Genomic DNA, 23,801 nt, shown 5'->3' on the forward strand with positions numbered 1-23,801 from the left:
ATGGTGGTCTAGCTGACGGCAAGTCGCGGCCTTGCTATGTGTTCGGCTTGGCTGGGCAAAAACGTCCAGCAATCCTCTTATGGGTGGAGGGGGTGCGTGTAGGGCCGCCGTGGTCTATTCTGTGTTTCGGCGCGCGACCCGCAGAAATAGGCGATGGAGAGTTCTAGAAGCTTCTAGACGGCAACGCTACCGATTGCGCAATCTTGGCCACCGCACTGCGCCTCCGCGCCCTCGTCGACGTGGGCTGACTCACGCGTGCATCTCTGCACGCGTTGGATGCACGCGTTGGGAAGGCCGCACTTGCTGATAATGGCTTCTACTAGCTTTAAGGTCTTTCTACCGAGCCGAGGTGGAGAGGCACAGCTTTGTCAGAAGTAAGCTGTTCCCGTTACTCCTCCGCGCCTAGAAGTTTTGGCGCTGCTTATTTAAAAGCGCGCCGCGCAGCCTTCGGCGGTTCTGACTCTGGTCTTCGACGAAGCTTGCGGTAGAATCGCAAAATGAGCTATGCGCTCATTGCTATGGAGTCACACCCCTGCGTCCTACGCGACGGGCGTAGTGCGTGCTTGCGCGGTGAGTACGGCGCCTCGACGCGTGAAAACAGTGGTTCACAACTTCAAGCGCATGGCGTGGTAACCGCCAGGTCGCGCGTTGCAAAATCGGCGGAACTTGTCGCGGAGGCTTTTCCACCGCTTCTGGAGCGTTTTAACAGCTTCTGGGATAAAAACTCAAGAACATACACATGAAATGTTCGATATATACGACAAGAATAGCGAATATACCTGCTATGAATAACGAACAAACAGGTTCGGCATCTTACCTTCGTGCGGGAACCCCTGCACAAGTTCCGCGGCCACCGCTATCCATAGAGCCGCCGTCACCAGCTCTGTTATGAAGCGCGTGGCTCGCAAGCCATAGCAGCTGCCATCGTTCCATGGCGGCGATGAGCAGCTTGTTGTTGACTTTATTTATTTGGCTGCAGTGCAGGACAACGCGCTTCCACTGAGGTGAGATCCTCCATTTTGCTCAAAACATGCTGGGAAGGCCCGCTAGGCCCGCCCCGGAAGAAACAGACGCAGAGCTCCCGCTGATTGGTTGATGCTTGCATGCCGAAATTCGAGGGCGCGCTGCCGCGAGCAGCGCGCGCCCCGAATATGTGGCACTGTGGGATTCGAGCGTTGTGAACGCGCTCGGCTGAGGGCGGCGCGTCGCGCATGCGCAGACTTCATCTGGCTGGCGGGCGCGCAGACAAGCGCGCAGGACGCGCGCTTCGAGGGCTCATGGAGTTGATTGAGCCTTTAGCAAGTCAACTCGTGGTGCTGCACGTGGTTTTCTTTCAGGCACGTTTCTTGTAGTGTAGTTGCCTCTCCTTTGTAAATATGTTTTCTGCACCTTGTGTTTGTGTCATACAATGTTTCGTCTTTTACTGCAAGTCGTAATCCTTAGTCTGATTGTGTGTGTGCGTGTGTGTGCGTGTGTGTGTGTGTGTGTGTGGGTTGTGGGAACCACGCGTCGCCTGCCGAATCGCCGAACACCTTGAAGTGGTGCAGAAGAATTGAAGATGACAAAGAACGTGTGACCTTTACTACCAGCATCGATCGCCTTCAAATCAGTTGACTGGTTCAGTTATGTTTTACGACTGGCTCAATCCCGACCTTGATAAAGCTCGGTCATTAGGCTACTTACCTACCATAACAAATCGCCCAGATGTATCTTGTACTTCCTACACTGTATGACTGAAGGTCGCTGCGGAGTTTTATCGGGCGTCACTCCAGTTCATTTGGAACTTCGATGATATGACACAGCTTCCAGCCCTGCCCATGTTCAAACGGGGTTGACCTGGTTGTCACTTGAACGGCGGTACCATATTCGAAGATGACATAGCGCAGTATGGTGCGCCATGTCTTCTGTTCGGCGTCGACGAACGTGGCTAGCATGTACGCTATTGTTTTATTCAGATTGTCTGTAAGGCCGTTCGTCTGCGTGTAAAAAGCGGTGGTCCTCTGGTTGCTTGTCTGGGTGTACTTTTATGTGACGAGTTATATTATCTGTATATGCTATTCCCCTGACCGTGATGAGCACTTCGTGGGCCCGATGTCGTAGAAGAATCAGCTCGACGAAAGCATTGGCTACTTCTGCAGTACCATTAGGCCGTGCTTTTGAAGTCGAAAAGGAGACGAGGAAATCCATTCCAATTTGTTGAAACGGCTTGATTGTGGGCGATACCGGGTTCAGTAGCTCATCAGGCCTGATTGGAGGCATCTTTCTGCGCGGAACCTCACAGCACGTTTTCGTTTAATAATGTGCAACGTCGGTAGGTAACCACGGCTAATATACTTCTTTTGGACCACATACATCGTGCGTGCCATTTCGAGACGTCTTTCGGCTCATTGTGGAAAGCCTGCAGAATGTCCTTGCTCAATTCCATCGGCATGACAAGGAGGTATATGGTCTTGCTGAATGCGAAGTTATTCATTATGACGTCGCTGAAAAAGACGGCAATTGGTACATGAAAGCAAACGGAAAAAAGCGGCCTTTCCGTCATGTCGTGTTTTTCTTGACGCAGACCGCCTTGATGTGCTACGAGAACCACGAACTCTCTGACTACTTGGGACGGTTCATTAGAAGCTATCAAGGAATGATTTGGCGATCTAACTGCAAAGAGGAGGCAGGCCGAGCAGACACTCAGATAGCTCAGACAGCAGATGAGACTTGCCCCACATATATCGATACAGTATTGAAATTATGCAAGACCGTCGACAAACGAATGACCGATGAAGACAAGTTCAGCCATCGGCTGCAGGGCATTGCGGAGGACGTCTAGCACTTCCTCATTGCCAAGGACAACTTGAATTCGGTCACCGACCTAATTCGGCACTGCCAAACTTTTAAGGCCCTCAAGACACACCCCATTGCGCCGAAGTTTGGGCTGGCTGGCAAATTTCACTACCGTGGCCAGCATCGAAGAATCTCCGTCCTACTGTTTCCTGTGCGCCATTAGTGAAATCGTTCGAGGTGAGATTTCACGACGTGGGCTGCTTGCTCGGACGTCTGGATTGGCGGATGAAGCATATGCTTTTCCAGCCCATGCACGAACTGCCCGCCAACGTCCAGCTCTATACCATCCAATGACACCGCCCTCGCTTGCACTCAAAAAATCCTGCGGTGACCGAAGCTGATGCCGCGACCAAAGCGCGACCAGATTTACCGACAGTTCTCTTATCATCAGAGACCCTCGGTTCTACTCCAACCATACACAGCGCCTACCGCCTAAAAGCTACGTCGTCCCGGGTCCGACGTTTGGATATTCGTCGCGTCCTACCTTGCAAGAGTCCAATGAAGCGCCGTTTTTTGATCGGCCTATTCTCGTGTGCTACCGGTGCGGAGTCGCAGGTCATGCTTTCCGCTACTGCAATCAGCGCACCACGTTCCGGTACAATACTGCGGCGGGATCGACGCGACCCGCCATGCAGTCCTACACTGACACATATCGACCAGACCACTCTATCCGGAGGGGCCGTTTGCAAAACGGAGGGCTCTGCAGCCCCTCTCCAGCGTCTGACCGTAGTGGGACACCGCCTCCCTCATTTCGCCCTTGCAGGAAAACTAGCCAGCGCGGCCAGTGGAGGTGAGGTCGCTGGACGAAGTGCGCTGCTACCCATTATTCCTCCATCTGTGTACATGTTAAAGAGCAAGAATAATGTGCCTGTTGAAGGTTTGTCTACAATGGCTTTGGTAGGCGCTGGTGATATTGTGTCGGTAATGAGTTTAGATTCTAACAATTTTTTATGAGCAAAGTTACATTTGTTTGGCAGAAAAAAAACGCTAATTTTTATTTAGTGATCGGAGATTCATTGTACCATGTTGAGGTATGCAGTGTTGCAGTATCTTTAGGGGGCACAGTGTTTATTTTTGACAGCAATATCTGGTGTACCTATCCATAACTTCTGCACTTTGCAGAGCCTGATTAGTCGGTGGAAGTGGTGACCATGTATGCGCCTTCCTTGAATCTACACTTATCTTTGCCCGTAACCGCAAGCACCAGGCAGGAGCTGCACATTACTGTGCATCAGAGCTGTACTGCGCACATCGTCAGCAAGACAGCACACGTGCTGGAGTCACCACGTGAAAGAGCAGGCCAAATCCAAACGTTGCCTGAGACGCAGCGTTGTAGACATAGGTGATATGTCTACGACACTGCGTCTTAGGCAACGAATGCCTTTGTGACATTTTTTCGCTATACCTTCACGATCTTCCTGTCTGCTAGACACTTTACTTCCCAACCATCCATACAACTCAGAATACGTCTCCTAATGCTGTTGCCAGTAATACTGAGCAGTCTCACCAGCTGGCTCACTCATTCACGTCCGAGTTTCAAGAACTTCACCGACATTAGAGCGATCCCAGCAAGCCCGCTTCTGCTTTCCTATCAACACCGCGTTTGGCTGTGTCTTCTGGTCGATTCAAAATTCTCCGCAATGTCATGGCAATTACCATGTATTCTAGCCTATATATCTAGCTAACTATATTGTCGAGCCAGCACTGCGTTGCGACCACCGTCGGCGCGGGCGAAAAGTGGCTCACGTTCGGCGCCTAAAAAAATACTACGATCCCCTTGTTATCCCACCACAGTGATTCGCCAGCGTGACTCCCTCTTTCCGCCGGTGAAATTGTAAACATGACCCTACGCCGATACAAACGACGACAGAAGGTTCTGGATTCTTCATCATCAGCTGTCACTCGCGCTTAAATTTCGAGATGCCTTGTTCGATCGCCCTGCGCCCCCTGTCGCTGTGTTAAGTCCTCCAGACAGCCCAATCAACCCCTCTTCATTAGTTATAAATATCTGTTAGACACATGCAAATATCCGACAAGAAATTATGGAAACAGTGCTTAATGAATGTGCCGCTTCCGTACTACATGTCAAAACGTGTGATATAATTTTTCTAAGTAATGCTTGTGATCCAACAATGCTCCAAAAACGCCTTACTAAAGCAGCGTAACTTGTGAAGCCATACTGAACTGCTGTACTGCAGCAGTCGCTAAGCGGTACCTTCCACTTTTCTCACACAGAACTGATCATGCTTCACGATTCTAAATTTTTTGTTTATCAAATTCGTGTTAACTCTCTCAGCTGCAATCATCTGATTATCGGAAAGATCGCAAAAAAATGTCACTTCCAATTCCCACGTTTTGGTCATTTGTCCAATTCGAGGTCAAAGAGACTATACTCCTGTAAACGACACAAGCTCAGAATACGGACCTATGATGAAATATATACTCTTGGAAATGGTAGATAAGGCGTGAAAAATAGGTTAATATTGCCGGAGACGACAGTTAATTTTTCCACAAGGAATCTTACACTGAAAGTTTTGTTCACTGTATATATTCACGAGCTTGCTTATTGCAAGAACACACTGCATGACCTCGCACCACTATCTCTGGTGGCTGGTTTAGACTGCCACCAGAGACATAGGGATCATTTTTATAATTTCATAATAAAATGCTAACCACTATTGCATTTGGGGCTCGCGAGGCCCAGCCCAACGCTGATGCCAGTAATTATATGCGGCTAGCGGCCTCTCGGTAGCGTTAACCTGGCGGCTTCGTGGCTCAGCGGACGGCATCAACGGTCCCAGCAAAGACCCAGTCTTCTAACAAAACCACGTGTAATACAAAATCATCAAGAAACTGGCACAGAAACTGACCCGGAGACACTACTGACCCTCTCAAACAGCTGGTGTCTGGCGTCGTCCCTACGGCTACTCAAGTAGACTCTCTCGCAGCGAAGTCTGCCGCTGCTTTTGATAGGCTTGCCAGTTCAGAGGGAAAAGGAGAGCCCTGCAAGTTCGAACAAAACGAGATGACCCAAACGTCGGTGGCGCGACCGCATCTCCTCCACCTCCTGCAGACGGGCGAGGGCGACGCTCTCTCTCTCGAGCGCCGGGCTTGGCCAGTGTCTGCACACACACGCACGCACACACATTTGGCGCGTGGCACAGACATGCCGAGACGTGCCCGCGGGAGGAAGCGTTGGGCTGCCGACCGGATGGCGCCGAAATGTCCGAAACGCTCGCTGCTTTTCCTGTTGATACGCGGTGACCGCGTCAGCTGTCACACTTGTCGGTGGCGAAATGTAACACCAAACTCAGCTATATGCACATGAGGAATGAATTTTTGTCTTCAGAACCCACGATGATGGGTAGCAATGTCTGTAGTCCGGAGGTATCTGAGCTATTTTTTATATCGACAACCTATAGTGGCCAGGCGGCGCTAGTGGAGTGCAGCGTTCCGAGTAACCTGAGGCGGCCGGCTCGGTCGGGTTGTGTTCGCGCTGTACGGCGGGAAGCATCTCGGCTGTCATATTCTGCGGTTTTAAGGCAGTCGAATGTCTTCAGAGCTACTCCCCGAAATCCAATACTGGCGAAAGGACACCACCTGTTCGAGAATGGTCATGTTTACAACACGAACGGTGTCGACGCCACTGCGAAATGCTCGCCGCTCACGACGGAACACCCGCGCGCACAACTTTGAATTTCGCGTGATTCAACGGAGATTTTTTTTTCTTTTTTAGCGAAATTCATAGCCTCAGGGCATCACTCGGATATGTGATGATGAATTAGAAAATGATTAAACGAATGAAAAATGTTGTAAACGTAGTTTTTCATTTACCTATTCCGTTCACATCTTATACCAAAACATTGAGAGTGCAGAGAGAACCAGAGAAGAGATTGATCGCCGTTTCTTCTTTTTTTGTTCTTGCTGTTTGACTACAGCAGCATATTAATTTCCTCGCGGTTTCGCTTTACACTTTAATACCATGACGAAAACTTTTGTTCGTGATACACCTTTCGGCAGTGCCGCGGATGTTACAAGAGGCATGGTGCGGTACCAGCTACGAATATCGTGGTTATTGCAAGCACTGAGTGGTTGTAGCGTTCGTCATCAAATCAACGTATTTAGTCGCGGAGGCCCCGACCTCCGTCCCATTGGCCTGCGTGCCGGGGGCGGGAAGTGGGAAGCCTCTTACATCGTTGGAAAACTAAAGCTCTTAAAATCTACAACTGGCTTGCATTTTGTACCGCTGTACCTGAAGCTTGGGAAAAGCCGGTGGAAAATGCTGGCACTCAACGACACAGTTTCCGTAAATGAGGTCGTTAGAGATATGATTTTTTACTGTTGCTAGTAATGATGGAACGGTCTATCGTCTGGGACAAGAAACTCTTGAGCAGCTTGAGCAGTCGGTTCGAGAAATGTTTGACGCGGAACGATAGAACAAAGTTCCATGCTCCGCGTACACAGTATCACGGGCCGCCACACTCCGCCACTTCGACTTTTTCAGCACCTTAAGAACTAATTATCAGATGAATATGCTTATTTAAATCTGTATTGGAAAGTTTCGAACATATTCTGGCTTTGTGGATCCGAATAGTCACCACAGTAAACATCCGGTTTACAGATTGGCGAGTATTTTTTCTTTATTTCGCCTGCGATGAAACGCGGCTGGAATTCGATGCTGCGGCTGCGCTACTATGTTGCTTTCCTGGACGTTACATCAGGACAATGCCACTCGATCTTGCACAGCCTATACCAGTACATGCTAGATTTTACGGCGCGGAGCGCGTACTGAGGAGAGTGCCCAAACCAGCGTGCGACTCCCCGAGTCAGAAGTTTATACCGTTTCCTCCGCTCAACGGGCAATCGTCTTATTTTAGCTCTTCGGCGTCTGTACGCCATTGGATCCATAACAAAACGAATTTCAGTTCATTTCGCTCTCACAGCCACTATCCACTTTTTTCATCATTCTAATCAGGTTCTCCCAGCAAGCGGTACGCTTAGGTTTGTTTCGCGATTGGGGCAGGCTTTCTCTTCGCCCCTGCACTTATTTTATTCTTGTTCACATCCGTAGGAGTCAAAGCATCACACGAGACCACTGGTCACTAAATGAGTAAATTACACTCACTGGGATAACAAAACGCGAACGCAGAAGGAACACAGGGGCCGCAACTTACACTGCTTTAGCTACTGCGCCGCCTCAGTATTAGCCCCCGTCGGTCTCCAGGTGGCGCCACATGCCTCAGCAAACTCCAGTGCAGGTTGCCAACAATAGACATTTATGAGTACTCGGTAGTTTTGAAGTTTCAAATACGTATAAAAATGCTTGCGACATTGACGTTTCGACAATTATTTTCAGGATGCTGGTCAGTTAACTACAAATGGCTACACCCTTGGTATGACCGACGAATTACGATATACGGATGCAGGCGTACGCATTGCTATGAGGGTTGGAAAATCGTAAGTGCAACCTTTGTCATCTAAAGCCGGAGCAATACCTAAGGAATTATGTCGTTTACTGCATGTCGTAATTCTGATTACAACGTGGACGGAAGACCTTTATGTCAACCACTTTCGGCGCTCTCTTGAGCTGAGTTGTTGAAGAACACTGAATGTAAGAGGCTAGTAATGAATATTTTATTCACTTATTAAGCCTTATTTTTCGTTATTATTGAAACACGCTCATATAAAGCCTGCAATCATATTAGAAAACACGAGCGCATATGCTGCCCATAAGAAGACAGCACACACAAACATCATACAGCAAAATAGTGATGTGCAATTGAAGGACTCACTTTGCGCTGAACGTCGAGTCATCATTGACGCTAAGTTTGCCGTAGTATGCGGCATATGTTTGAGTAATACGATTCTCATTGTCACATCAAACTTCCAACTATAGGTTAATGTCTCCAGAAAAACCTGGTATAGGAGGTCTATATCAGGTTACTGACAAACAGCAACCATATGAAGCATAGTCCGGAGCAGTGAGAATTCATGCATGAAGATAGTCAGCCAACGTAACGCACAAACGCAAAGTAACCTAAAAAAAGCAAGGCAAAAAAGGGAAGTGCAGGATGGGACAAAGCACACAGACTTAAACTGGGCAGGGGATAGCAGCCCCAGGGAAGGCAGTAATATAAAGTACAGGTCAAGGCATTGTAAGAGGAGGGTAAGCCAGCCCAAAGAAGGGCAGGGTAAAGCAGATCAAAATAGGGAGGCAACAAACAGATCACCATCCACGGCGCTGCTTGACAAGAAATAAAGCTTTATAGTTTGTTTTGCGATTTAAAGTGCCAAAACGTCTCAGGCAGTGAGGGACGCCGTAATGAAGTGCTCCTGAAATATCGACCGCCTGGCGTTTTTTAATGGGCACTGACTTCGAACAGTATACGGGCGCCTAGTTCTTCGCCTTCATCGAAAAGCGGCCACCACGGCCGGGATTCGATCCCGAATCCGTGGGCACAGTAGTACCGCTGCACCACCATGTCGGGCCCCTATTACAAGGGTCATTAAGAGCACTCTGGCGAAATTTCGCTGCTCTAAGAAAAAACACAATATTAACTCTGCTTCCACTGAGGGGAAGAATCTTATATATTTTGTAGAAGAACGGCTGTTTGGGCGAGTTGGTGAAACATGATGGACAGTAATATACGTGCTCAAAAAGACGAGACAACGAGAAGTGGACAATCTGTGCCGTCGTTGTCCACTTCTCCTCTTTGTCTCGTCTTTTTGCGCACGTATATTACTGTTATGTATTTTCCCGAGACATCCATTTTCCTTATTGAAATATTTTCTCCCACAAAACTTAGTCATTAATTTTACACATCTTTATATACCGTTTCATCTTCTAATATTGTGGTTGATGAGTGGTACCCATGAACAGTCGTGCATCCAAAAGGCAGAAAGAAATTAAAAATGTGCGCGAACTATCCACTGTTACTATTTTGACACCCAGAAATGGAGACACGAGAAGATGTGGTCGATGAAAAAGCAGTTCATGAGGTCGTCGAAGAAGCGACTCGTACTGGTACTCACAAGTGAACACAGCTGGGTATTTGACGCTCGCCTTGCGTCAACTGAAACCTCGCTTGTAACATCTTCGTTAGAGGCGCTGGGTCCTTAATAGATGTAAAGCCTGATTGTATAATATATATGTAATTTCTTTGAAAGTATGGTCTTTTCCAGTGAAATGCTGGGAAACTGCTTTCGGGACGTCTATGTCTGTCAACGTCAGACGGCTATTAAGCCTTATGTTCATTGATCGTCCTGTGTCGCCGAAGTGCTGCTTATGACAGAAGGAGCATTCTAGAAGGTAGACAACGTTTGAGGACGTCTTTGAGGAAGCCTAATTTTTGGGAAAAGTGAAATCGGTTGCATTACTTTTAACCGTGGTGTCATTTTGTATATGATTGCACGTCTAACATCTAGGTCGAGAGCAAGTACGCTGTTGTGGTGTATTTTGCTCAAGTTTAGAAGGTACTAGTACATATCAGCATTGTATTACGTTTGTATGTTAGGCTTGGTGCCTCCGGGAATGTTTTTTTGCTGGCATTCATTACACTTTAGCATGGAGTGATATTTCCACAGAATATTGTTTGTTTGGAAGGGCACTGGGGGTGGGGTGTATTTAGTTACAAAAGCAGTTTGGCGTTTATTGTTGGGGGCCTTTCGTCCTCCCGAGAGGACATCGTTGCAGTTTAAAGTTCTTGCTTTGCCCCGGGTCATTTTAAGAGAAATACTGGGATAGTTCCTATGAAGTATTGCCGCTTCAGATGAATGTAGTTTATGCAGTAATTATCATCGCTACAAATTTTTCTAAGCCATTCCGGCTGTACTGTATATCTTCCTTGTTTTCAGTATCTAGGATAATGACTGATAAAATCATGATATTGTTGCTTATCCGTTGACTTTCTGTACAAGCAAGTATTCCGTTTTCCACAGACACCCTGTTTTCTACAAAGTCGACATTAAAATACCACGACTGACAAGTGAATTTAATGCTACTGTGATGATTATTAAGATGTGACACGACTGACTCGAGTGATTTTGAGTCTTGCTGCCGCATTGCCGCAATCTATATAATTGTTATTGATCGACAGCCGCTGGCGTGTGGTCTTATTATTGTGAATATAGCGCGCGGATAATTTCTCTATTCTTTGTTTTTTCATGCTCATTGTCGCGAGACGCGACTTTATCATTTCCTTTGTTTGGCAAATGATTAGAGATGTATCTCTAACGATTCTTGTCACGCGCTTGCATTACTACAATGTTCCAGGTTATGCTAGTCACTGTGCGCAGTTTTATCCAGATGTCTCTTCCTTCCTTTTAAATTCAGCGCTGATAACTGAAACGGGCATTATTAGTTTGACAACCACCCAGCACGTTTGCTTTTATCGCCGCCGTCGACTCTCTTAGTTCTTTTTAGGCGCAAGTCAGCCAATAATTAGTTTCAGTTAAGTGCTACGCCAGTGTTTTATTTGTGGCTACTGAGCATGGTCACCACTACGTGGCATCCGGTGGAGGTGCTGCGCTTTGAGATCCAGCCTACCCCTTCCAGCCAAGAACTCAGCACTGTTCCTCTCACCATGGGAGAGCAGCCTGCAGGCCAGCAATTCAGCCGCCGACTAAAAGGGCTCCAACCAGAATACGGTCTGCTGCCGGACCCCGTTCGACCCCAGAAGAAGCTCCCAAACTTCGACAATGGTCCAGGCTACAGTAACGGTTGTCATCCAGTAGCCACAATAGCCCCCCCCCCCCCCAGTTTCAATGACCACCTGGAACAAGGTCCAGAGCAATAGCTAGACCAGTACGAACAAGTTGCCGCATTCAACAATTGGAACGACTCCTTGAAACTCCAAAACATCTTCTTCGCTCTTGACGGAAACGCGCAGACGTGACGTGGAAATTACGAGTCTTCTTTAAGACGTGGGAGGATTTCAAGAAGGACCATTTCAAATAAATCGCGAGTGTGGTGAGAAAAGAAAGAGCGAAACCCCTTCTGGAGTCCAAAGCAAAGCTCCCCAACGAACCCTTTGTCGGCTACGATGAAGAAAAGAAACACGACTTCCATCCGACCAGCCTAAATATGCTTAATGTAAGAAAGTTACTATTTTGGTACAAGGCCTCAAAGGATACCTTTCTCTGTGGCTCATGAGAAACGCATACTAAGAAGTGACCGAATTTCAAAGTTTAACGTCGTCAATATAACAAACCCTTGATGCTCGGACTCGACATTAAAACCGCCCATCGCAACTCAGCGTAGCTCATCTAGAGGCGACGACCACCACCAATAACTTAAGGCAACTTATACACGAAGTCGCCCTGGTAGAGCTTTGCCGGCTGCTATTTACACCTCAATAGCCCCAAGTAACTCCGCTTACGGATATCGTCCGCGAAGAGGTGCAACAGGCGCTTTTGAGGCCAAAACACAAAGCCGCTTCTCAGCAACCACCAACCGTGAGCTGCACCGGCGCGCTACGTCCTCTACAACGTGAGACGCAGCCCCCCCCCCCCCCCCCCGTCGCTTCCATCCTGTTTTCTAACGCCGCCACGTGGCCCCCGCCTGCCAAGCCTACGAGCCTACGAGCGGTGTCGAAGCTCCAGAAAATTCAACGCCTTGATGACTTGCAAAATCCGCCCATTATGGTTTAATTGCGGTGAGACTATACCATTCGCCATTGCCCGCACAGACGCTTCGGCCTTTGTGGCTCCGCCGTCGACATCCCATGAACCCGTCTTGGCGAGCGACCACAGTAAATCTGACTTCTGAGGAGGGGAGAGCACGGCTCGCCAAGCCATAAGTATCGCTCTCCATCACCGTGCAGCACTCGATTTGCGTTGTTGTGCCACAGTTACGTTCAAGGAAGGTCTCCTTACCCCTGTAGGATAAATTAAAGGCTGCAACCTTCAGGAGTTATGTTGCTAAACAGCGAACTAACGAAGATCCTGCGTCGGTGGCGATGAGTGACGATGAAGATGACATTAGGCCGACGTTCCGTACGAAGATGTCCTCGACGATCACACACCGGACGTCAAAGTGCCACCACCACTCGGTATGATGACATCAGCGACAACACGACCAGAGTGTAAGCTGACACTGCCATCCAGCGAAGTGACAACAGTGTGCCCAGGCCGTGACCTAAGTAAACGACGAGCCGAGGTCGGTCGCACAGTCACTGCCCTTGTAGTCATTAGAGCTTACTATTCAGTCAACAGTGGACTGTTTGCCTTCCATCTTAGGAAAGTAATGACTACTTGGAATCGCCCGCTGATCCGCAACGCGGGGGCAACCTTATTATACCGTCAGGACGACGCACCGCAGAGTAACAGTGAATGGGCGGACTTACCCTACCAGCTTTGTGGTCCTGCAGCAGTGTTCTTGCGACTTGATTCTTGGCACAAATGTTCTGAACAAGCATCGTGCGATAATCTAAATTTGCTCAAAACTCATCAACCTCCCGACGGACAATGCCATACCGTCCTTGACGACATTGACGCATCACATCGCTCTAAATGTAATCGACGAAGACTTGACCATGACGCCACGATCAAGCGTCGTCGCCTGGGTGGGCAACGTAGACATTGAAATCGTCGAAGGCGTCGTGGAAGGAAGCACCAAGTTGTTTTTGGAAAGAGGGCTCGCATCGCAAGAGGCGTAACTCATATTCGAGGAGGACAGACTCAGGTAGTGGTGAAGAACTTCATCAAAGGACAGCGGCATCTTAATAAGGGCATGACATCGCTTGTCTTCATGAGCTAGCGGACAGCAGACATGTCTTCGCTCTTCCCGGCCAGCCCGAAGACGATACGCCCAAGCTATCTAAGCAGTGCACATTGTAAATAAACACAAGACTACCCCGAGGCACGCAAGACCGGGTTCGCCGTCTTCTTGTAAGCTACAGTGAGTGATTTTCTTCAACGTCAAAGGTGCAACAGACTCCGTTGGCAAAGCACCGCATTAGCACAGTCGAACACGCCCGACCTCTTCGTCAATATCCCTGCCGTTTATCGCCACGCGATCACCAAGCTATCCGCGAGTACCTTGAGAAAATGCTTCGTGGAGAGAAAAATCAGCCATGAAACAGGCCCTGGGCGGCACTAGTCCTTGTAGTGAAAAGGAGACGGCATATTTTGTTTCTGCGTTAATTACCGCTTTTTGAGCATCACGAAGAGTTCTAACCATTTCCCTGCATCTACGACACTCTAGACCATCTCTACAGTGCTAGATATTGCTCGTTCATGGACGTGAGGAGTGGGTATTAGCGAATTGAGGTCGATGGAAGAGACCGTAAGAAGACGGTGTTCGTCACGCTAGATGCCCTGTTGAATTCAAGATAATGCATTTTGCCTGTGCTCTGAAGCAACCACGTTTCAACTTGCAATGGATGGCTTGAAGTGGCAGATTTTTTTAGTATTCTTCATGACGGCAATATCTTGTCGCAAAACTTTGAAGACCATCTGAAAAAGCTGCGGACAGTGCTGGATTAACAGTGAAATCAGAAATGTGCCACTTCGCCTAAAAGGAGCGGTTATTCATGGATCATATCGCGAGCAAAAACAGAGTTCGCCCAGATGTGCAGAAAACTGCTGCGATCACCCAGTTTCCGCAGCCTTCAGACAAGAAAGCCGTGCGCAGGTTCCTTCAGCTGTGAGCTTCATCATCCTCAGCCTGATTATACCCACTGCAGGGCGAAGGCCTCTCCCATATTTTTCCACTTAACCCGGTTCTGTGCTAGCTGCATCCACTTGACCCCTGCGAACTTCTTAATCTCATCCGCCCACCTAACTTTCTGCCGCCCGCTGCTACGCTTTCCTTTCCTTGGAATCCAGTTTGTTACCCTCAGCGACCATCGGTTATCTTCTCTTCGCACTACATGTCCTGCCCATGTCCATTTCTTCTTCTTAATTTCTGCTAGAATGTCGGTAACTTGAGTTATTTCTCTGACCCACTCTGCACGCTTTCTATCTCTTAATGTTACCCCTACCATTTTTCGTTCCATAGCCCTCTGGGTTGTCCTCAACTTAAGTAGAACTCTCTTGGTTAACCTCCACGTTTCAGCCCCATAGGTGAGTACAGACAAGATGCAACTGTTGTATACTTTCCTCTTGAGCGATACCGGTAAGCTGCTAGTCATAATCTGCGAGTGCTTGCCAAATGCGCTCCATCCCAATCGTATTCTTCTTGTTATTTCCTTAGCTGTGAGCTTATTACCGGCAATTTGTAAGCAACGGTTCGCGCATCGCCAAACCGCTGACGCAACTTACAAAGGCCGATGTGCCTTTGAAAATAGAAGCGCCGAAAGCGGAAGCTTTCAAGCAACTTAAGCGCCTCTTGAAGACCCCTCCTCCCCTCGGGCACTTCGAAGAAAACGGCGAAACAGAAATACATACCAACGCAACTAGCGCTGCCCTCGACGCAGTCTTCTTTCAGAGAAGTGAAGGACAAGAAAGAGTTATAGTTCACGCCAGTCGTTCATTGTTGAAAGCCGAAGCGAATTACTCAGCGACCGAGAAAGAGCGCCTCGCGGTCATCTGGGCAACTGGAGAGTTGTCTCCTTACTTATACGGCCAACACTTCAAATTTGTAAGCGAGCACCATGCGCTCTGCTGGCTGGAAAATTTGAAAGACCGCTCAGCCGCCTAGCCCGATGTAGCCTACGTCTTCAAGAATTTAAAGTGAATCTCGTATTCAATTCTACCGCAAGCCTTCTGATGGCGACAACGTGTCTGGTGCTTCCTTCGGCACCTCCCAAAAAAAGACGATGGCGACGCCTTTATTGGACCAGTCAGCGGCAGAAGTTGCGCTGAATTGCGATCACACCCTGAGCTGAAATACCTAGCCGATTACTTACAAGGAAAGACCGCTTCCTCTCCCGCTGTGTTCAATCGGTCGCTGTCGTCCTTCGTGTTACGAAATGACGTCCATGTGAAGAATTTTGCATCCAACAGGACCGCACACCTTCTTGTTGTGCCACTAAACGTCACACAGGAAATTTTACAGGTGTGCCACGGCAGGACATCACGGACTAACACGCACTTTGCACGGAATCCGGGAGAAGTATTATTGGCCTCGGTTAGCGAAGTCGCCATTACTTCAGAACATGCCGTTAGTGCCAGCTACGCGAAAAACCTCCGACGAAACCTGTTGGTCTACTCAACCCGATACCACCCTAAAGTTACACGTTTCTACAAATATGAATGGATTTCCACGGATCCTTCCAAGCTTCATCGACATGACCCGTTTCACCGAATCAGAAGCCGCGCCTAACATTTCCGCTGTAAAAGTCGCCATGTTTTTCATCGAACAAACTCTCCTCTGACACGGCGCCCCAGAACTGCTCATCACATGCAGGGAAGCAGCATTTACCGCGGAGCTAACTCATGTCAGTCTGAAGTATGGCCTGACAAGTCACCGTAGGACTACCGCCGACACCTGCATACAAACGGCCTTACAGAAAGTATTGCCACCTCACGGTTCGAGGTAGCGCTTGAACGACGAAGAAGTTGGAGACTCTGGCGCGCTTCGGCTAGCTAGGGCTGGACCCTTGAGCTTGTGTCTTCGTGTTACCGTTTCCCGGGAACCTCTGTCTTGACTGCGTGTATCTGCCCCTGTTGCCGATACCCATAAATCCTTGTCTTCGTGACAGTTTTGGTGGATGTGCTCGGTATTGTCCTCTCAATGTCACACACCCCTCCGCTAACCAACGACACCGAGCTTTTGCCTGTGGACACGCGAGTACATCGCGTCAGCCAGAGGAACCTGGGCCTTCCTCCCGAATACGGGCCCTTGGAGTCCACTTCAACAACGAGCCTCCGGCCAGCCACGCAAAGCACTACGTCGGTCATGCAAGGTACTCCTGTTTAATTTCAAAGCCCCCGAGTGCCGAAATTGTTCCATGGCACTGCGCATGAAGACGTTGAGGATTGGCTAACTCAGTTCGAACGAGTCGCATCCTTTAATCAGTGGGACGACAACTTAAAGCTAAGGAACGCCATTTTCTGCCTGGAAGACCATGTTTTGACACGGTATGAGAACCGAGAAGGCACAATAACATCATGGCCTCAGTTCCGCCGTCTTATCATAGAGGCGTATGTCAGCCTGGATTGGCGCGAACGAGCAGAACGTGCTCTAAGATCTCGAAAACAGATGCCAAACGAGTCCGTCATGATGTATGTTGAGGGCATGACGAAACTATTTCGACGTGCGGATACTAACATGTCTGAAGACAGAAAGCTGCGCCACCTGATGTATGGGGTTAAAGAACAGCTTTTTGCTGGTCTTTTACGTAGCCCACCAACTACAGTTACCTCATTTTTAACAGAGGCGGTCACCATGGAAAACATCTTAAACCAGCGCCGCTCGGCGATCTACGACAGCCCAATCCTCGCCACGACTCCTGCCGAGCCTCTTACAGCTGCTGTAAGCAATACTGAACACCTCCGAGATCTTATTCGTGCAATTGTACGTGAGGAACTGCAGAAGGTTTGGGGCACGTTCCAACCAAGGGGTGATTCTCTCGCACATATGATCCGCGAAGAGATTCAGGAAGTCACGCAGCCATCTCTGCATGTTGCTGAAGCTCAAAGTACCCCTGTTCCTGATTATTCTCGTCCGAATTACGCTGACATTCTCTGACGCCCAGTTCCCGTCCAAGCCCCGTTGTCTACGTTACCACCAACCCAGTGCATGCCCGTCCAGCAGCCAACGCAATACATTCCTGCACAGCAGCCAACGCGGTACGTGCGGCCACCGCGGTCAAACATTCGACGAACGGACGTCTGGCGGGCCCCTCGGAGCCGCCGCCTTTGGTACCACTGTGGGGAACCTGGTCACATTTCTCAGTGGTGCCCGTATCGGGAACTCGGACCGGAGGGATTTTACACCAACGCACCTAGACGCACGTTCGGACAACTACCTCGTGACATTGGAGACAACCTCGCACAAGAGAGCCTCCGGATGGCGCGCCGACAATCCAGGTCTCCACCCCACGTCGGCAATCCCCTTCAACAACTGGTGACTTCACGCGAGCACCGTCAGGTCGCTCGCCAAGCCCCCACCGGGAAAACGGAGTAAAGCGACCTCCGGGGGCGGGCCCGCTAAATTTCAGCACAAAGAAGTCCCCCAATGAGAACAGATATGGATTTTGGAGCAGAAACGACAGCATTTGGTTCACGAGACCGGCTATCGCTGGACATCCCTGTGTGCATCGATGGTCATAATGTCAGCGCTTCAGTGGATATTGGAGCAGACTTTTCGATTTTGAGTGGGAAACTGGCAGCGAACCTTACGAAGGTTAAGACACCATGGTGTAGCACGCAAATACGCACTGCTGGGGGGCATGTAATTACTCCTGTTGGACAGTGCACGGCTAGAATCCAGATTCGTACGTCAACGTTCGTTGTCAGCTGCGTCGTTCTCCGGGAATGTTCTCGTGATTTGATTCTCGGTGTGGATTTCCTGCGGGAATATGGCGCCATCATCGATCTCTCACAGCGAACGGTCTCGTTCTCAATTGAGAAAGCGGCTACCAGCCCCACCGATGGCCAACGTACGTGCGCCCTACGGGTTTCAGTCGAGTGTGTTTCAGTGCCTCCCCGCTCCAGCGTGTTTGTGAGTGTTGTGTGCGGCGGGCTTCGTGACGGGCCGATAATAGCTGAAGGAAACCGTTCGCTTTTATTTTCTCATGGCATCTGTGCGGCTCGAAGCTTAATTATTCTCAGCAATGGTCACTCTGAGCTTCTCGTCACGAACTTCACGAATGAATCTCGCCACCACTACCGCTCTACTGCCATCGCTTTCGGCGAACTGTTAAAGGAAGTTTCTGAATGTTTTGCGTCTGACATTATAGATACTCCCAGTGTTCTAGACGACATCGATGTTAGCACTAACCTTTCTGTCTATCAACAACGCGACCTGCGTGCCTTACTGCTGGAGTACGCCCCGTGCTTTGCCTCATCATCGAAGGTCCGGCAAGGTTCTATCATCAAGCATCGCATCTTAACGTCTGACGATGCCCGACCTATTCGAGAGCAGCCGTACCGTATTTCGGCCAAAGAACGTGAGGCAATTCGGACACAAGTCCAGGAAATGCTTAATGACGATGTTATTCAGCCGTCTAAAAGTCCGTGGTCGTCGCCAGTCGTGTTGGTTAAAAAAAATGATGGCACGCTGCGTTTTTGGGTTGATTACAGGAAACTGAATGACATCAGAAAAAAAGATGTATATCCGTTGCCCCGTATCGACGATTTACTCGATCGACTTCGCAACGCCAAGTTCTTTTCCTCCATTTATTTAAAAATTAGTTATTGGCAGATAGAAGTGGATGAGCGCGATCGGGAAAAGACTACCTTTGTGACACCCGATGGCTTATATGGATTTAAAGTATTGCCTTTCGGTCTGTGTTCAGCGCCAGCGACGTTCCAGTGAATGATGGACACCGTACTTGTTGGTCTTAAATGGCAAACCTGTTTGGTTTATTTGGACGACGTCATCGTGTTTTCAGAATCGTTTGACCAACATCTTAAGCGGCTGCGAACGATACTGGACGCTCTTCGCTCGGCCGATTCGAAACTCAAACCGGAAAAATGTCACTTTGGATATCAGCAGCTATAATTTCTCGGTCATGTGGTTAGCGCTGACGTTGTCCGGCCTGACCCTGATAAAACATGCGCTGTAGCCAATTTTCCCATCCCTACCACGAAGAAAGCAGTCCGACGTTTCTTGGGGCTGTGCGCGTACTATCGCCGTTGCAATGCCGAGTTTGCCAAGATTGCAGAACCTTTGACGCGCCTAACACGTGATGACGTCCAGTATGTCTGGTCTTCCGAATAAAAATATTGCGGACATGCTTGACATGTACCTCCAAGCCGAACATAAAATCTGGGAAGTCATTCTGCCGTACGCGGTTTTCACCCGTTAATAATTACTGATTAATAACGATGCGCAACTAATGGTGCGCACACTCCCAGAGACCCTTCGAGTGAGTGTGGGTAGCTGCCCAGTTTAAAGGAGATGCCATCGACCTGCGTGGCTACTTCAGGTGGAAGTCAACTACTTTATAGCGACAGAAATGGTACCCAGCTTTCGGCGGTTCGAGCCACAGCACAGCAAGGGTGGGAGTCAGAAGTAACAAGCAAAAAAAAACTTTATACACAGCAAGAGACAATACAGAGAAATGCACACGCATGCGCTTAAAATGCACTGATGAGAGTCGAAAAGCAATGCTAAGCATGCGACTAAAAAGGCATAAAATAACACAGAGGTTTTACAACACGGAACAATACACGGGAGAGTTCAAACAACAAATTGTTCACCGGGTACTGTCGCAGACCGATGCCTGGAGAATCACGATATGGCCGCCATGTATGAGGAGGGCAGCTACCTCACAGATCTGTGGGCTTGCCAGAAGCGGGTGAACCCCGGGAGCAGAGCAGTAGCACCTGCGAACATGTCGCAATACTAGCTCAAACACTTGCTTACTCACACAGGCGACTCGACCTCATAAAATAGGGTGCGCCGCATCTGTCTATCCAAGCGCACCAAAGCCAGCGCGCACACACACACACATAGCTTCGCTGGTGTGAGCGTTTACTGTTCCTCCCGCCGAGCCGCGCCATTGCTTAGGCGCGACAGAAAACTCTGGAGAGAAAGAGAACCTTCCGGCCGGTTGAGTCACCGGTGCTGCCGGGTAATGATAAGGGGAATAAGCGGATACCTACAAGGCCACGCGCCCTCCACAAATGGGGAGGGGCGTTTCTGGAATGTGTTCGAACGTTCTACGCAGACACCACGCGGGCTTCCTTGGCGCCGCGCTGACCTAGTATGATGAGCGCCGATTTTGTGACACTGCCCCTCAGTTAAAGACTATTGTCTTACAATATTCTTAAATCCGCAAAGATTCCGCGCACATGCGCTCAAACACCAAAGAATAATCTCAAAGTACACACATCAATACAATCATATTTCGAAATATAGCATTGAAGCAAAGTTAATACACACTTAAAAACATGGAAAAGCGAGAACGCAGAGACCGCCTTCCCAATGAGAAGAAATATATGCTTTCTTATATATTTCCAAACGTCGATTGCAGCTGCTCCTTGGAACAGACAGTTCTACTCCACTTTTCAGATACGCGAGTTTTCTTTCTGAATATGCAGTGACTTCGACTACCCACGCGTGTCATGCTCTTTTTTCTCGTTCGTGCTTTCATCTTTCTTATACCGTATGATTTCTGATCAGACGTTCGGCCCTTGTTTCTGATGCTTCCAGCTGGACGCTCGCAGAGAGAATTGGTGCTAACAGGCTGTCACGAAATTGGCGCACAATTTTATTAAGCCGGCGCGGAGCAGGAGGCCCCCACGGAACCACTTCGAAGGATCTACGACGTTCCAGAAAAAGCATCCTTCCTCGCGCGAGAGAGCGCGTAGCTATACCACGGCGCGTGTGGTATAAATCAATGTGCAGTGATCCGTACTTGAAACTTTTCATGGTTACGTGTTTGAGACTCTTATTGTAAGAGTACCTCGAACTGTTGTCGAGTAGCGGCATATGTTGAATGTTTCTGGAATTTGTGTCATGTTTATGGCTGGCATGTCACTGAGTTATGTGGTGGAAACTCGGTTGAGTTCTTGACGCTTATGTTGAACATCAATGTATGTGCGTGATGTTTGTGAGCGCATGCATGTGCGCGCGATGTTCGTGTGTATTGAGAATATTCTAAGACAATATTCTTTAAGGGAGGGGCAGCGTCATGACATCGGAGCACATATCTTTAAGCCGGCGCGGCGCGAGGCCAGTAGGATCTACGATGTTCGAGAAAAAACCTCCTTTCTCGCGCGAGAGAGCGCGTAGCTTTGCACGCGTCGGCGTCACCCTCTTTCTCAACACGCGGCGATGACGGTGATTCATCAGTCTGGAAGATACCAGCCCTCTTCAGAACGTTCGGCGGCATCTTCCCAATGACGACGCGCGGCTCGAAGGGAGGAAAAGGGAACACTTCAACAAGCGAAACTAAGTGTGTGTGCGGGCTAGCATTGGCGTGTCTTAACAGACAGACGCGGCGCGCCCTATTTAAGGAGGGTGCGGCACTTTTCTGAGTCGGTAAGTGATTGTAGCGCGTTCGCAAGTAATACAGCGCTACTCGCAAGTCCAAGGACCTGCGAGGGAGCGGCGCTTGTTTTGCATGACGGCCACATCGTGACTCTCGAGGCGTCGGGCTGCAACCGGGCCGGTGAACAATTTGGTGTTTGTTTATGTGACTCTCTCTTGTATTGTTCAGTATTGTAAGCCTGTGTTGTTGAATACCTATTTAGTTGCCTGTTTAGCATTGTTTCCTGTGAACCTCACATCTGTACACTTTAAGTGATCGTGTATATTCCATTGTATTGTCTCTACTTGGGTATTAAGTTTGTTTTCTTGTTACTTCAGACTCCGACCCTTACTCTGGCTTGAACCGGCGAAAGCGGGGCACAAACGGCCACCCCTTCTGTCACTACAAGGTAGTTGAATTCCGGCTGAGCTTGTCACGCAGGTCGAGGGCATCTCCTTTGAGACCGGAACAGCTACCCCCATTCACTCTAAGGGTGCCTGGGAGTGTGCGCACTGTTAAGGGCGCTTCGGTAATAGTCCTAATTATTATTGGGTGACGTAGGCCTAATATTGCTTCGTGCAGGCCGTCTCATTCCTTCTCGGCCTGTGCTGCTGTCTTTATGCTTGCGCTTCCAGTCCTTCAGCCTCTTCTTTCTTGTCTTTCTGCGTTATTTTCCCTAATCGCTTCGCCTGCCTTGGCAGAGCTAATTTTTTTGTTTTTATTTTCACTCGCTTTCGCATTGCACGTCTTCTCCGGTTTCACTTGCATAGTTACAACTTTGTTCTCCTAAAAAGGAGCATCTCGCTTAGAGCTAGTTTCTTCTGCCATAATTCTTTCAATTTTGTTGCTTTTGTTTACGACCTGCTGTAAATCGTACCTTCTTATTGCAGGGCTCATAATCTGCTGTCGACTCATTGTCCTCAATTTATGAACCATTCAATTAATCTCCTGTGTCTGGCAAAAAAGCTTCATCTTTCTCTCCGTCAAGAACCTGCTCGGTAGTGGAGCCGTCACTCGCAACAGGTTCTTGAATTTTGGAAGAGTGCTGTCGTAAGCTTTTGCTCCATCCGAGCTTTCGTGCACACTGTTATTTGAAAGCTCTTCCTCACGGTCACTGATGCACTCAGCCATGGAGCAATTTAATGAGGAGCTAGAATCTTGCCCCTCTTCATCTTCAGGCGAAGAGCACATACAAGAGCCTTCTTGCTCGACAACTGCCTTCACAGTTTCTGCGCAACCTCTCATTTCGAAGGGCAGATTCTCACTTTCCTGAAAAATCTTAGCTCAAGTTAAGTCCTCCCTGAAATTTTTGTTGCATGAACATGGCTGTTCCGTAACCTTAATTTCACAACTTGAGCCAGTTTCCACAGCACTTGTGGCTGTCAATGAGGCAGTCGATTCGTACCACCTCCCAATATACGGAAAGGCAACCTCCAGAGGCTCGTAGATACCCTTAACGCGCTGAACCTCAGCCAGCTTCTTCAAAAGAATTTCTCTGTTTTAGAAATTTTCTTTCCTTTCCTAACCTATACTTGTTCCATTATCTCTCGTTCTGCTTGCTTCCTGAGCCATTCTCTTTCTGCCTGCTTCCTGAGTCATTCTCTCTCCCTTTCTGCCTTAACCCATTTTTTTGGTCCATCCATTCTCGCAGTTCTCCTCCTTTTAGAAATTGCTTTAGGCCCAACGCAATAATATCCTTTATATTCATATTGAGTGGGATTTGCACTAATGCTAAATCATAGCACTACTCGGTTGATCGTACGCAGCCATTTTTGGGGCAGCACCTCTCGCTATCACTCTACTGCAACGCTGTTTATGACTTGTTCGTAAACTTATCCAACTCATTCTCTGTCCTGTGAGCTTAATTGCCCCAAACGTCCT

At 48.8% G+C, this 23,801-nt stretch overlaps 1 protein-coding gene across 1 annotated transcript in view; it reads left to right on the forward strand.

The window, feature by feature from the left end:
- The window catches only part of LOC146174929 (uncharacterized), a 225,624-nt gene that overhangs the window by 51,614 nt on the left and 150,209 nt on the right, over window positions 1-23,801 (forward strand). The window contains exon 3 of the mRNA XM_084583296.1: window positions 8,192-8,292. Within this exon, the coding sequence (XP_084439422.1) occupies window positions 8,192-8,292 (101 nt within the window). The remainder of the gene's footprint in view (window positions 1-8,191; window positions 8,293-23,801) is intronic.

The sequence above is a fragment of the Amblyomma maculatum genome, chromosome 11 (genome assembly GCF_055883805.1).
Source record: "Amblyomma maculatum isolate TAMU_Amacu chromosome 11, ASM5588380v1, whole genome shotgun sequence".
In the NCBI taxonomy this organism is placed as follows: Eukaryota; Metazoa; Arthropoda; class Arachnida; order Ixodida; family Ixodidae; genus Amblyomma; species Amblyomma maculatum.